Source organism: Corapipo altera, unplaced genomic scaffold (assembly GCF_003945725.1).
Source record: "Corapipo altera isolate COAL_440 unplaced genomic scaffold, ASM394572v1 104b, whole genome shotgun sequence".
Taxonomy (NCBI): Eukaryota; Metazoa; Chordata; class Aves; order Passeriformes; family Pipridae; genus Corapipo; species Corapipo altera.
Genome location: NW_020885023.1, coordinates 329,280 through 340,560, shown reverse-complemented (window position 1 = coordinate 340,560; position 11,281 = coordinate 329,280). Strand labels below are relative to the sequence as shown.

At 57.4% G+C, this 11,281-nt stretch overlaps 1 protein-coding gene across 1 annotated transcript in view; it reads left to right on the top strand.

Annotated features, from left to right (window-relative positions):
* The window catches only part of LOC113959157 (heparan sulfate glucosamine 3-O-sulfotransferase 2-like), an 11,803-nt gene extending 1,332 nt beyond the window's left edge, over positions 1 to 10,471 (top strand). Inside the window, exons 3-4 of the mRNA XM_027667990.1 lie at positions 2 to 333; positions 9,267 to 10,471. Coding sequence (XP_027523791.1) covers positions 2 to 333; positions 9,267 to 9,885 — 951 coding nt within the window. The 3' untranslated portion in view covers positions 9,886 to 10,471. The remainder of the gene's footprint in view (position 1; positions 334 to 9,266) is intronic.
* The last annotated feature ends 810 nt before the right edge of the window (positions 10,472 to 11,281 follow it).

Below are 11,281 nucleotides of genomic sequence, written 5' to 3'. Positions count from 1 at the left end.
CTGCTACAGCCTCCTGTGCTGCTGCGGCGGCTCCGCCGCGCCCCGCGCCCGCTGCCCGCCCGTCCGCGCCGCCGCCGCCAAGAAACTTCTGCAGCAGTCGCGGCCGTGCGGGCGGCCGGTCCCCGCCGAGCCCCCCGCCCCGCCGGCCGGCAGCGCCCCGGGGGCGGCCCGCCCGGGGACCAAGCGCCTGCCGCGGGCCATCGTGGTGGGCGTCAAGAAGGGCGGCACCCGCGCCGTGCTGGAGTTCATCCGGGTGCACCCCGACGTGCGCGCGCTGGGCACCGAGCCCCACTTCTTCGACAGGAACTACCACCGCGGGCTGGAGTGGTACAGGTGAGGGCGGGGGGCTGCGGGACCGGCCCCTGCCCGCCCCGAGCACGCCTCTTCCCTGGCCCCCGGGCACCCCCCGCCCCGGACAACCCCTGTCCCGACACTCCCCGGGTACCCCCCGTTTCGGGCACCCGCCACCCCGCTCCCCGCCTCTGTCCCCTCTCCCCTCCCCTCCCGGCGGACTCGGGTCCCCATCCCTCCGTCCATCGGCGGGGCGGGAGCGGCCGGACCGGTGCGGCGGGCTGGCGGAGGAGGCTGTCGCCCGGTCGCCCTCTGGAGTTTTCCCTTCACCTCCTCTTCCCGCAGTGCCGAGTAGGTCGCGGCTCGGTCCCTTCGGAGCGACCGACTGCAGCCCACTGAGGCCCAGCCCTGCCGATCGGCACTCAGGAGCCTGGATGATGCCAGGTTTTCCATCCCGCCTGAGGAGACACTTACCTGGGTGAAGGGCCCTCCAAAACGCGCGAATGGCCGTGGGTGGATGGCTGTCTTCCCACAGCCCCACTCGGTGTGCCCCTGCACCCTTCTGCCACCAGGCTCGATTGCTGGCTCTGTGAGAGGAACAGTCCCTATCCTCTGTCATCCCGTCTCTCTGAACTCGAATAACTGTGGAATTGTCTGGAGTATCTTAATAATTTGCAGAGGATGCAAGTGTGTCTCCGGCAGGAGATGACGGGATTTTAACTTCGGTAAAGGCTTTTGTGAGGAGCTCTGGGTGCTCCTGGAGAGGCAGCGAGCGGTGCTGTGAGCGGATCACAGCGCCCATGCGATCAGCCCCTGCCCATGGTACTGCCAGAAGCTCACCCCCAGCCCCCTGAGGTTCCCACCCAGTGTGTCGGTGGGTGTTGGCTGTGCTGTTGTACAATGCTGGGTGTTTTTGGGCAAGGCTGTGGGGCTTCCACGGGGCATCAGCCTCAGGAGGCAGAGGAGGGCTCAGCCTGGCCTGGTGCCTGTGAGCTCACAGCAGGGTAAAGGACCTTGTAATTGTCCATATGTCGGAGCATCGTGGCAGATGGTGGAGGCAGCCCACAGGGCCACACTGAGCTTGCTTACCCTCTGTCTTGGCAAGGGTTTCCCAGAAGAGATGTCCCCAGTTCCAAAGCTGGAACTGGGCAGTGGCTGGCAAACATGGTGCACACTCTCAGCTCTGCTGGGGTTCTGATAGCTGGGGATTGTGCCCAGGGAGGAAGCTCAGGCACTGCACAGGGAGAGCTCTCTGGGGTCACGGCAGACCCTCTAGCTGGGAATGTTCAGCTCCTTTTGTGGTGGTACTGGTGGCAGGTGACGGAAGAGCCAGGACGGACACAGGTGGAGCTTGCTGAAGCCCTTTTCCTCTCCTGAGGCTGTCCTGTGGCATGCCTGGTTCCTCCTGCCCTTTAGAGAGTAGCTGCAGCAGTGTCCTTCTCCTGCTCTTGCCACTTGGCAGACCTGTGTCATTCCTTCGTCCTCCCCCTGACATCAGGAACTGTCACCCATCCTGCATCCCCTAAAAGACAGCAACTGGGAGCAGCCCTGCAGCACAGGCGTGCAAGGACAGTGGTTTCTCTAAAGAGCAGTCAGAGTGGCAGGATGAACCTGGGTCCTGACTGAGTCCCTCACTCGGTGGTGCTCAGCACCTGCCTGGGAAGCAGCCCCCCCAAATCCTAAACTGGAGCCCCCCCTGCAATCCTTGTGTCTCTGAGTGATCTGGGCTCTTTGCTTTCCCTGCGCACAGTTGGCGTGGGGAATGTGGGACTGGGAGTTTTGGAGGCAGCACAGGACCAAACCTGTGACACTGCTCCCGCAGGAGGTTCAGGACACAGGGCCTGCCCTGAATGAAGGGAATGTAAGGGCATGTAAGGGCACCTGTGGGCACCAGGAGTGATGCTGGTCCAGCAGACAGGAGCCGTGTCCCCATTGCCTCACACTTGGCACTGGGGGGCTGTCCCAGAGAGCGGCCAAGCAGGCAACCCCCCGAACCGTGGCTCAACCTGGGATCTTCCATGTGAAGAGGCTCGACTGTGACCGGGAGGGATCAGCCTGTGGCGGCAGCGAGGGCGGCTGTGGAGCGAGGCGGGGGCAGCCCTGGGAGCGCAGCCGGGTGAGCGGCACTGCCCGGGGCCTGGCTCTGCCTCTGGATCGATGGAGAGATCGCAGTGGAGCCTCCAAATTAGTTCAGCTAAAACAATTAAATGACACTTCCTTGGTTTTATTACCTTTTTTTTTTTAACCTGACAAATGTGCCAAAACTTAAGCACAGAGGCTGCTAATGTATAAAACGTGGAATTGATTTTCCTCCTTGCAAGTGGAGCAATTAAATGTGGAGCAAGTCTAACCACAGCACGATGAGCTCCTGTTGCTCTGCCAAGAGCCTGGGGAGCAGGAGAGCAGGATCCTGCCAGCGGCTGCAGCCCAAAAAGGACAGAACTGAGGCTGGGGACAGCAGCCGTGGGAGCTTTGAGGGGCTGCCTGCAGCACCCTGGGGGAGCTGTACCTGGCCTGGCTGGGGCTGTCTTCCAGCTGCCAGCTGAAGAGAGCAGATGCTGCCAAGCTTGAGGAGTGCCATGGTGGAGGGGGGTCTCTCCAGACAGTGTGGGGCACAGACCCCTTGGAATGGCAAAGCCATTCCAAATATGAGCAGAGACTTCTCCTGCAGGAGTCCCTGGCTGCTGAGTGCCTGATCTGGCTCTGTCCTTCCCCTGTTATGCCCAAGTGGAGAGCTGAGTGGAGAGACCAAGTTGATCTTTGAGCAGTGTGAGAGCTGGGCCCCTCCAGTGATGCTCCAAAAATGCTGGTTACTGTTTTTGCATGTTTACCCCTGGCCTGGCATTTGTCTGATGCAGAGATGGCAGAGCCAGTGGGAGGGGACATCTCCTGATCTTCGTGTCCTTGCCGCTCCAAATGTCGTGCTTACTTACAGCTGCTGCTCTCATGGTGCCTCCTGCCTTAGCTCCTGCCATGGCCCAGGGCAGCCATAGCTCCCCCCTGTGCAGGGAAACAGCATGCTGGGCAGAGCCAGACCCCTCGGCTTCCCCCTGGGTAGGACCACCACCCAGGATCTGCTCGCTCATTGACTCCAGACCCAGAGCCCCTGTACCATTTTCAGTTCCCATCAGTCTCTAATCCACCTCATTAGCTACAGATACACTACAGGAAAGATATTTTTAGCAAGGTCTGTTTTAAGACAACTGAAACCAAACAGCAGCTACTGGGGAATATTGATTCATTACCAATTCTGTACTAAATGTTCAATATTGAGCTTTTTCCTGCTGCAAGTAGTGTGGGCCAATAACCTTCAATATTTTCCAGAACACGGGAAAGATAGTGTCATTTAAATTGCAGTTAACTTTGAGCAGTGACTCTAATTGCAGCATCTTGGGGTGCAATTGGGGTTTCCTTCTTAGGATTCCTGAGTGACTGTCAGACACTCCAGCGTTATTTTCACAGAGAGGAGCTTTTCCTTGTGGATGTGGTGTCAGGCTGAGCCTGGCTCCCACCCCGTAGGTCCCACTGCAGCCCAGAGGCGGTGCTGGCGCAGGGCAGAGCCCATCTGGTTCCACACGGACCCACCTGCCTGAATCCTATCCCAAGGATGGCACTGGGGAAGCCCAGCTCCCCCACGTGCCACTGCCACAGGTCCCTGGAGCGCTGTCACTGCTGGAGCTCTGCCCACCACCCCTCACCCCCACCTTGCCTCTGGTTTTGGGGTGTCCCCAGTGCTGCAGCAGCACGAGGAGCACTGCTGGCCTCGGAGAGGTGGGCACTGCGCTGCCCTGGGGAACAGACCTGCCAGCCGGGAGCATCGAGGTGTCCCCGCGACCAGGGCAAGGAGGGAGCCGGCAGAGCCGCTCCCGCTCCACCCGCTAATTGCTCCCAGCTAATGGCTGGGCTGGCTCACACACAAATGGGAGCCCATTAGGCTTTGCCCGGCGACAGGGAGCGTGTGGGGGCTTGACTGACAGTGCATTTTGGTAAAGTTAATTAGTGAGAAGAGAGGAAGGCAGCAAGCTTCAAGGATGCTTTGAAATTTCCTTGACTTCAGAGAGTGCCCTCGGTCTTGGGAGTGGACATGGGAGCCCTGGCAGAGTCTGTTGTGTGAGGAGGTGTCCCTGGCAGCATGTTCCCTGGGTACTGCCATGCCCACGCTGCCTGTGGGCAGCAGTCCTGCCTGTCCTGCCCTCCGGGTGGGCCGGGTCCTGCCAGTACCCTCACTCAGTCCAGGAGGGCTTCCCTCCACAAAGAGCTGGGGGAGATGCTGGAGATAAACCCATGTGGGATGCCAAGCCTTTGGCATTAACAATGCTTATCCTTGCTCTGCTCCTTGACCTTGTTTGTAAATGCTGCAGTTTGTTCTTACCTTTGCTTTGGAAGCACTAGACCAACTGGTGACCTGGTGTGCCATGGGCACAGCTGCTCTGTGAGGCTTGTGAGCAAAGGATACCAGGGCCTGGTGACCCTGGGTGTCCATGGCAGGGCCAGGCACTGCCCACAGTGTCTGTCCATGGTGTCTGTCTGGAGCTGGCTGGTGCCAGGGAGCAAGGACCAGAACTGGCTCTCAGGGCAGGCAGTGCCCCCTGTGAGTGATGAGGGGTCTTCAGGGCCTGCTGCCAGATTGGTGGTGTTTGTGCTTGGTGCTGGCATGTTGTCCCATCCATTTGCAGGCTCCTGGCACCAGGAGGTCACTAAGTGGGTGCCACGGCTCTGATGTGGGCCATTAACTCAGGAATCGCTGCAGCAGCTGTGGCACATGTGGTGGTTTTAAAAATGAATATTCAGTTTTGAAGTTTCACCTATGGAAGGAGTTGCCTTGGGGAGGGGGAGACCCCAGCCTGTCTCCATGAGGATGGGGCAGTACCCGCTGGCAGGGCTGTGAGCTGGGCTCTGCACAAGCCGTGAGGGAAACCTCCCACCCCACCGGCCTTGGCCTTTGCCAGACCCTCTGTCAGTGCTGGACGGTTATTTAGGAGGGTAGGAGTGTGTGTGTCTGTGAAGGGACACGGCAATGTGCCCTTTGGAAAAGAATCTCTTGACTTAAAGGACAGTGCAAGTCTCTGGAGCATTTAAATGATTAAAAATGAATCAGCAACAAAGTTAATTACTGTGTTCGCTCTGCTTTTATGCATGGAAATGTCCCTCATTAGCCGTCTAAGAGCACTAGTGTAAATTCTTTGAACATAAACATTTATTAAAGGCAGCCATTCCATCATTAAGTCCTGGCTACTGTAATGCAGGGTTGTGGCAGTGGGGCTGTGGGGCCAGGCCAGCTGCTGCTGGGGCCACGGGCCCTTGGGTGGTGTTTCCAGCTGTGGACATGGTGCCATCTCTGGGGGACACACATCTGGGGGCACAACCAGTCTGTCCCACTTGGCATTGCAGGGCCCTCCTCTCAGGACAGCTGGTCCCTGGCCCCACGGTGCTGCCTGCAGGTCACAGAAGGCTGTGGAGCAGCACTGGGGGATCCCCTCTGCCCCCTCAGCCCCTCGCAGTCCTTGGCTGTGGTGCAGCCCTCAGTCAGGGTGTCCCTGTGTCCTCGACGGCTGCTGCAATGTCTCTCAGCCAGGGAGAGCTTTTTATCTTCCTCACACCTTGGTTTCTCACATTTGACCCAGTTTTGCTTAAACGTCCCTGTAGCTTTGCTGGAGCTTTTCATCCCCCACTGCCGCCCGTTGTCCTGCTGAGCAGAGGGGGCCAGGGGAGAGCAGGTGCTGCTGTCACTGAGCTCACCCACGGTGTGGCACAGCACAGCATGGCACAGCATGGCACAGTCCTGTGGGCAGCTGGGGCCGGTGCTGACTCCTGTGCTTTCTGTGCTCAGCTCCAACACGTGGAGCTGCAGCTGGAGACACACTCACAGCCCACCCTTCTCTGCTGGTGACATCAGCCGGGAGAGGGGAAGCGCAGAGCTCTCGTCACAGGAGCAGGCACTTGGGATTTTTTGCCAAATCAAACAGTTTGTTTTATGCTGCTGGATGGATGGAGCCCAGGATCACACACGTCAGCCTCCAGCCTCCACACACAGCGGGCTGCAGCAGGGAGGGACTGACCCAGAGCTGCTCTGCAGGCTGTGGGACCAGGGCTCAATGGTATTATCAGTGGGTGCTGCTCTCCCTGTACTTATCTGCAATATCTCAATCGACTGATGAGGTTTTGTACAAATTTTTCCTTGGGAGAGTGTTTCACGCGTGTTTGACATCAAAGCGGTGCAGCCAGTCAGGGAGCCCATGTTTCTTTAATGTGGGAGTGTTGTAGGGGCTGAGGGGTGCCCAAAGGCAGATAATAACAAAATTAATAATTCAGGGCTCAGAAAGGTGCTGGTGAGGAGTTAACCCCTTCAGGACAAGGCACTGCTGCAGCCGGGCAGGCTCTGCACTGCTGCTGCCCAGCGCCCATGAGGGGCTGTGGGGGCCGAGCTGTCCCCCAGGGGCTGTGGGACACAGCTGGGCCACGTCAGGGACAGCAGCTCCCCTGGGCTGTACCCACACGTGTGCCCATGTCACTAACACGGGCAAACCAACCTCTAAATCTGGGCTGAAGGGAGTGTTAATGCCCATATCAAATAACACTAAAGGGCTTTAAGAATGGAGTAACTCTAATGAAAGTAATCTCTAATTCAGGAGGAATTAATGCTGTCCCTGCAGCCAGAGCAATCCCTCCAGTGTCTGTCACTGTCGCCGTGCTGGCAGTGCTGTGGCAGCAGCTGGCTCAGAGCACACCAGAAGCCGGTGCCGAGGCTGGCTGAGGACATCTGCAGAGCCACGAGATATGTCCGTGGAGCAGCCAGAGTGGCTCGTGGCTGAGCCCTGGCCACACAGCACTGAGGGCCAGCACCAAGAGCCTTCACACCTACACACGCAAGCCTGGGGCATAAAGCTGTGTGACATGCTATTTGTATGCAAATAACTCTGTGAATGCAGAAGTCAAAAAATATCATTTTAAAGTCAGGTGTAATTAACTTTGCCATGCGTTTCCCCGCTCCTGCAGCCCGAGGGATCCTGCCGTTAGCGGAAGATGAATGCGTGGATGACATGTCTCCCCCTTGCTTGGTTTCACTGGTGATTTATTTATCTGCCCGGGCTGTGTTTTGTTGTCTCAGCAGTCTCTGTTGTTCAGGAGCAGCAAACACTGGGAGTCCATTTAAAAAAAAACAACTCTTGTCTCATTTCAGTAATTTACTATGCAGAGGTTTTGTGTTTTTTGTGATGGATTAGAACCTGTAATTTTGTTTTTGAATGCATGGACCTAATAACTCACGTAATGAAAGTCTAACAGGCCTGAGGATGAGCCATTAATGAAACAGCAGTTTTATGATTCTCCACGATATACTGTAATAGTGAATCACTTACAGAGCTGTCCCACGCTGATTTATGATGAAACTTGTTTGTGATGTGGAGATAGAGCCCTGTGCCTGCACTGAATTAGCATTTCCCAGCAGTCATTAACCAACGGGAATCGTAATCGGGATTTATGGGGTTTGAAGTGGAGCAGTGGGAAAGGCCAATTAAGCCCCATCCATGCTCAGGTACCTCAGTGAACCAGCCCTGCTAATTTATGCCAACTAATTAGTTTGTTCTCTCTCGAACAAGGAAGCTGGTCAAAGAGCATGTGAGGGTATGTGGGCTGGTGCCCCTGGCACGTGCCTGTGATGTCCCAAGTCTTCCATCGCTGTCCCCTTGTCACACAGGGTGTCGTGGGCTGCTGTTGGATCTCGTCCCAGTTAGGTCTTTCCTCGGCCCAAAGCTGCTGGCCATGACCTGTGTTTTGAGGACCCTGGAGGTGCCAGATCTTGGTCACTGATGCACCGAAGCCCCTGTGTTGCGGCGCCGGCGTGGCCGTGGCGGCTGTGCCGGGTTTATCGCATGGACAACTCAGTGCCTTGCGCTCTCCAGCAGGATGGCTGCAGACAGGGATGCTGTCGGAAATGGCTGCAGAGGGGGATGCTCTGTTTGCTTTCCCTGGGTCCTGCTGGCCCGAGCCTCAGTGGGGCACCTGGGGCTCTGGGGTCACCCCATGACGTGACTGCAGTACCAGCTCCGGGTGCCCATGCAGGGGTGAGCACTTGCTGCAGGGCCCAGCCAGGGAGACCCTGCCCGGGCATGTGCATTGTAGGAGGCTCACAGGGAGCCCCACAAGCTGAATTCATGCTGTACCTGCTCACACCGTGGCTGCTGCTGGAGTGTGGGAGCAGCAGGAGAGTACTGACCTCATCCTGACTGCCAGCACTCCCTGGCCACTCCAGCCAGGCATTCCCTGCCTGCTCACTGCCCACTCCATCCTGGGGACCCACAGCACCAGGAATCTGGCTGAGGTGGATTTGATAGTTTATTCTAGTAATACAAAACCAATTTATAAATCTTTCCATCCCATTAGTTTTTATTTGATTTGGGTGTTCATATGTCAAAGTAAATGATTTAATTAGTGCTAAGCTGGGCCGCAGGGATGCTGCATTTCCCCCAGTCTGGTGTTCCCTGCCTGGCTTGCAGCCTGGTTCTCTGTGCCAGGAACAGACGGGAGCCCATCTCAGAGCCCGTGGGCTGAGTCAGGCCCTGGTGGGGCAGGTGATATCCTCGTGGGCATGAGCCCCACATCCCTGGGCAGCCCCTTGCCACAGCTCCCACCGGTGGAGTGGCACAGCCCCCCTGAGGCCTGTTCATTTCTTCCCACGGCTCCTCCTGGCAGTGGTGTGGCGCAGCCACCACATTCCTGCATCCTGGCACTGGGCACACACCCACTACTGTGTGTGTGGAGCTACCAGTGCCCCCATCCTCTGCCCAGGGGCTCCCTGGGGACTGGGACAGACCTAGGAGAGATCCATGGCCAGGGTCCTCCACAGCGCTGCCAGGAGGAGCTGTGCCTGCCTTGTCTCACTGGGAGGGGACACGCCAGCAGCCCCATGCTGCAGTCACCACCTCCTGCTGCCTGTCCTGGCTCCTTCTCACCATCACCTTCTGCTTCGCTTGCAGGAGCCTGATGCCACGGACACTCGACAGCCAGATCACGGTGGAGAAGACCCCCAGCTACTTTGTCACCAAAGAGGCACCTCGGCGGATCTTCAACATGTCCCGGGACACGAAGCTGATCGTGGTGGTGCGGAACCCGGTCACCAGGGCCATCTCAGACTACACACAGACCCTCTCCAAGAAGCCGGACATCCCCACCTTTGAGGGGCTGACCTTCCGCAACCGCAGCCTGGGGCTGGTGGACACCTCCTGGAACGCCATCCGCATCGGGATGTATGCTGTGCACCTGGAGAGCTGGCTCCAGTACTTCCCCCTCTCCCAGATCCACTTTGTCAGCGGGGAGAAGCTGATCACAGATCCAGCTGGGGAGATGGGCAAAGTCCAGGACTTCCTGGGCATTAAACGGGTTATCACGGACAAGCACTTCTACTTCAACAAGACAAAAGGCTTTCCGTGCCTGAAGAAGTCGGAGAGCAGTGGTTTGCCTCGCTGCCTGGGCAAGTCCAAGGGCAGGACTCATGTGCAGATAGACCCCGAGGTGATCGAGCAGCTTCGGGACTTTTATAGACCTTATAATATCAAATTCTATGAAACAGTCGGGCAGGACTTCAGGTGGGAATAAGTGTCCAGGAGCAGTGCTGCAGTGACATGAGGCTGCAGTCTTCCATGAGGGGGGCCCAAGGGGCTGGAGCCAGGATCCTCCCAGCTCGTCCTGCCCAGAATTGCAAGCAGAGGCAGGCGAGGGCCTCCCTGTCCCTTGGGAGTTAGCAGTGCTCTGGAGTGAGCCAAGACAAGGAAGACACAAGAGTCCTGCTGCAGCCACCATGCTGAGGGATGAAGGCCCAGCAACACTGCCTGTCCCAGCGGGTCAGCAGCGCTATGGCTTGTCCTGTGGGGTCCTGTTTGCTTTTAACACCACGTGGTCCCCAGGGCACAGTGATGGCCCCATCCTGTGACCTGTGAGCAGGCTGCTCCAAGCACGTCCCTCCTCTGTGTCCCAAGGCAGATGGGTGTTCCTGGACAGTGGCAGTGGGACTGTCTCCCCACACCCTGGGCAGGCAGAGCTCCGGCCTCTCCACTTGCCTTCATCACTCCTGCGCAGTGTGTACCCATGAGGACAGTGAGATGTATCTGCTTGACAAAGAAGTCCATGGAAAATGTTGTACTGATATTTTGTCCTGTGAATAAAGCACAGAATCCTGCTGTTACGGGTACTTTAGTGGCACTAGTTTCCTTGTTCAGCATGTGATCCCTTCATGTAAATAAAGCGGCTTCCACCGGTCCGTACGCATGGGCTGTTCTTAGGGCAGGGCTGGGCAGACCCCACGCAGAGCTGGGGGCTGTGGGGAGCCCATGTACCTGCTGGCAGGTGAGGGAGCAGGTGGGGGCTGGGGCAGGTCAGGGGGTCAGCCCGGCACGACCTGGGGACCCCCAGCACAGCCCTCCCCAGGCCTCCCCAGAGCTGTCCTCTGCCACGGGGCTGGGGAAGCCTCAGGGCCATGCACAGGGCCCGTGTGGGGATGCAACACACGATGGACCAGTTTGCAAGGCCTTACAGAGAGTGATTACTGACCAGCGAGCTCTAACAGGAAAAAATTGGAGGTAATTAGTGGACATCTAAGAGAACCCCATCTACATCTCTGCCACTGTCAGCCACGGGGGACCCAGCAGCAAGGAGACCCAGAGGCAGCTGTGGGCAGGTGAAGGGAGAGCCCAGATTAACAGCCGTTGACAGGAAAATGGGATATTTGCTTGTGTGATTTTTCCTTTAAAGGAGAAAAACATTCACAGTGAGACTCACAAATCCCAGCCTTGTAGTAGAAAAGCCATTTCCAATCCACTCCAAGGAGGCAGAAGGTGCTGAGTTAGATTGATCCCCCTGACAATACTGTATTAGTGGGAAATTAGAGCTGGAGCCTGAGGAAACCGCTGTGATATCAAACAATTACTTTACATTTGTCCTTACAAATGGAGGGAGCAGAAATGTGCTTAAATCAAGTATTAGCTTTCCAAAGGGC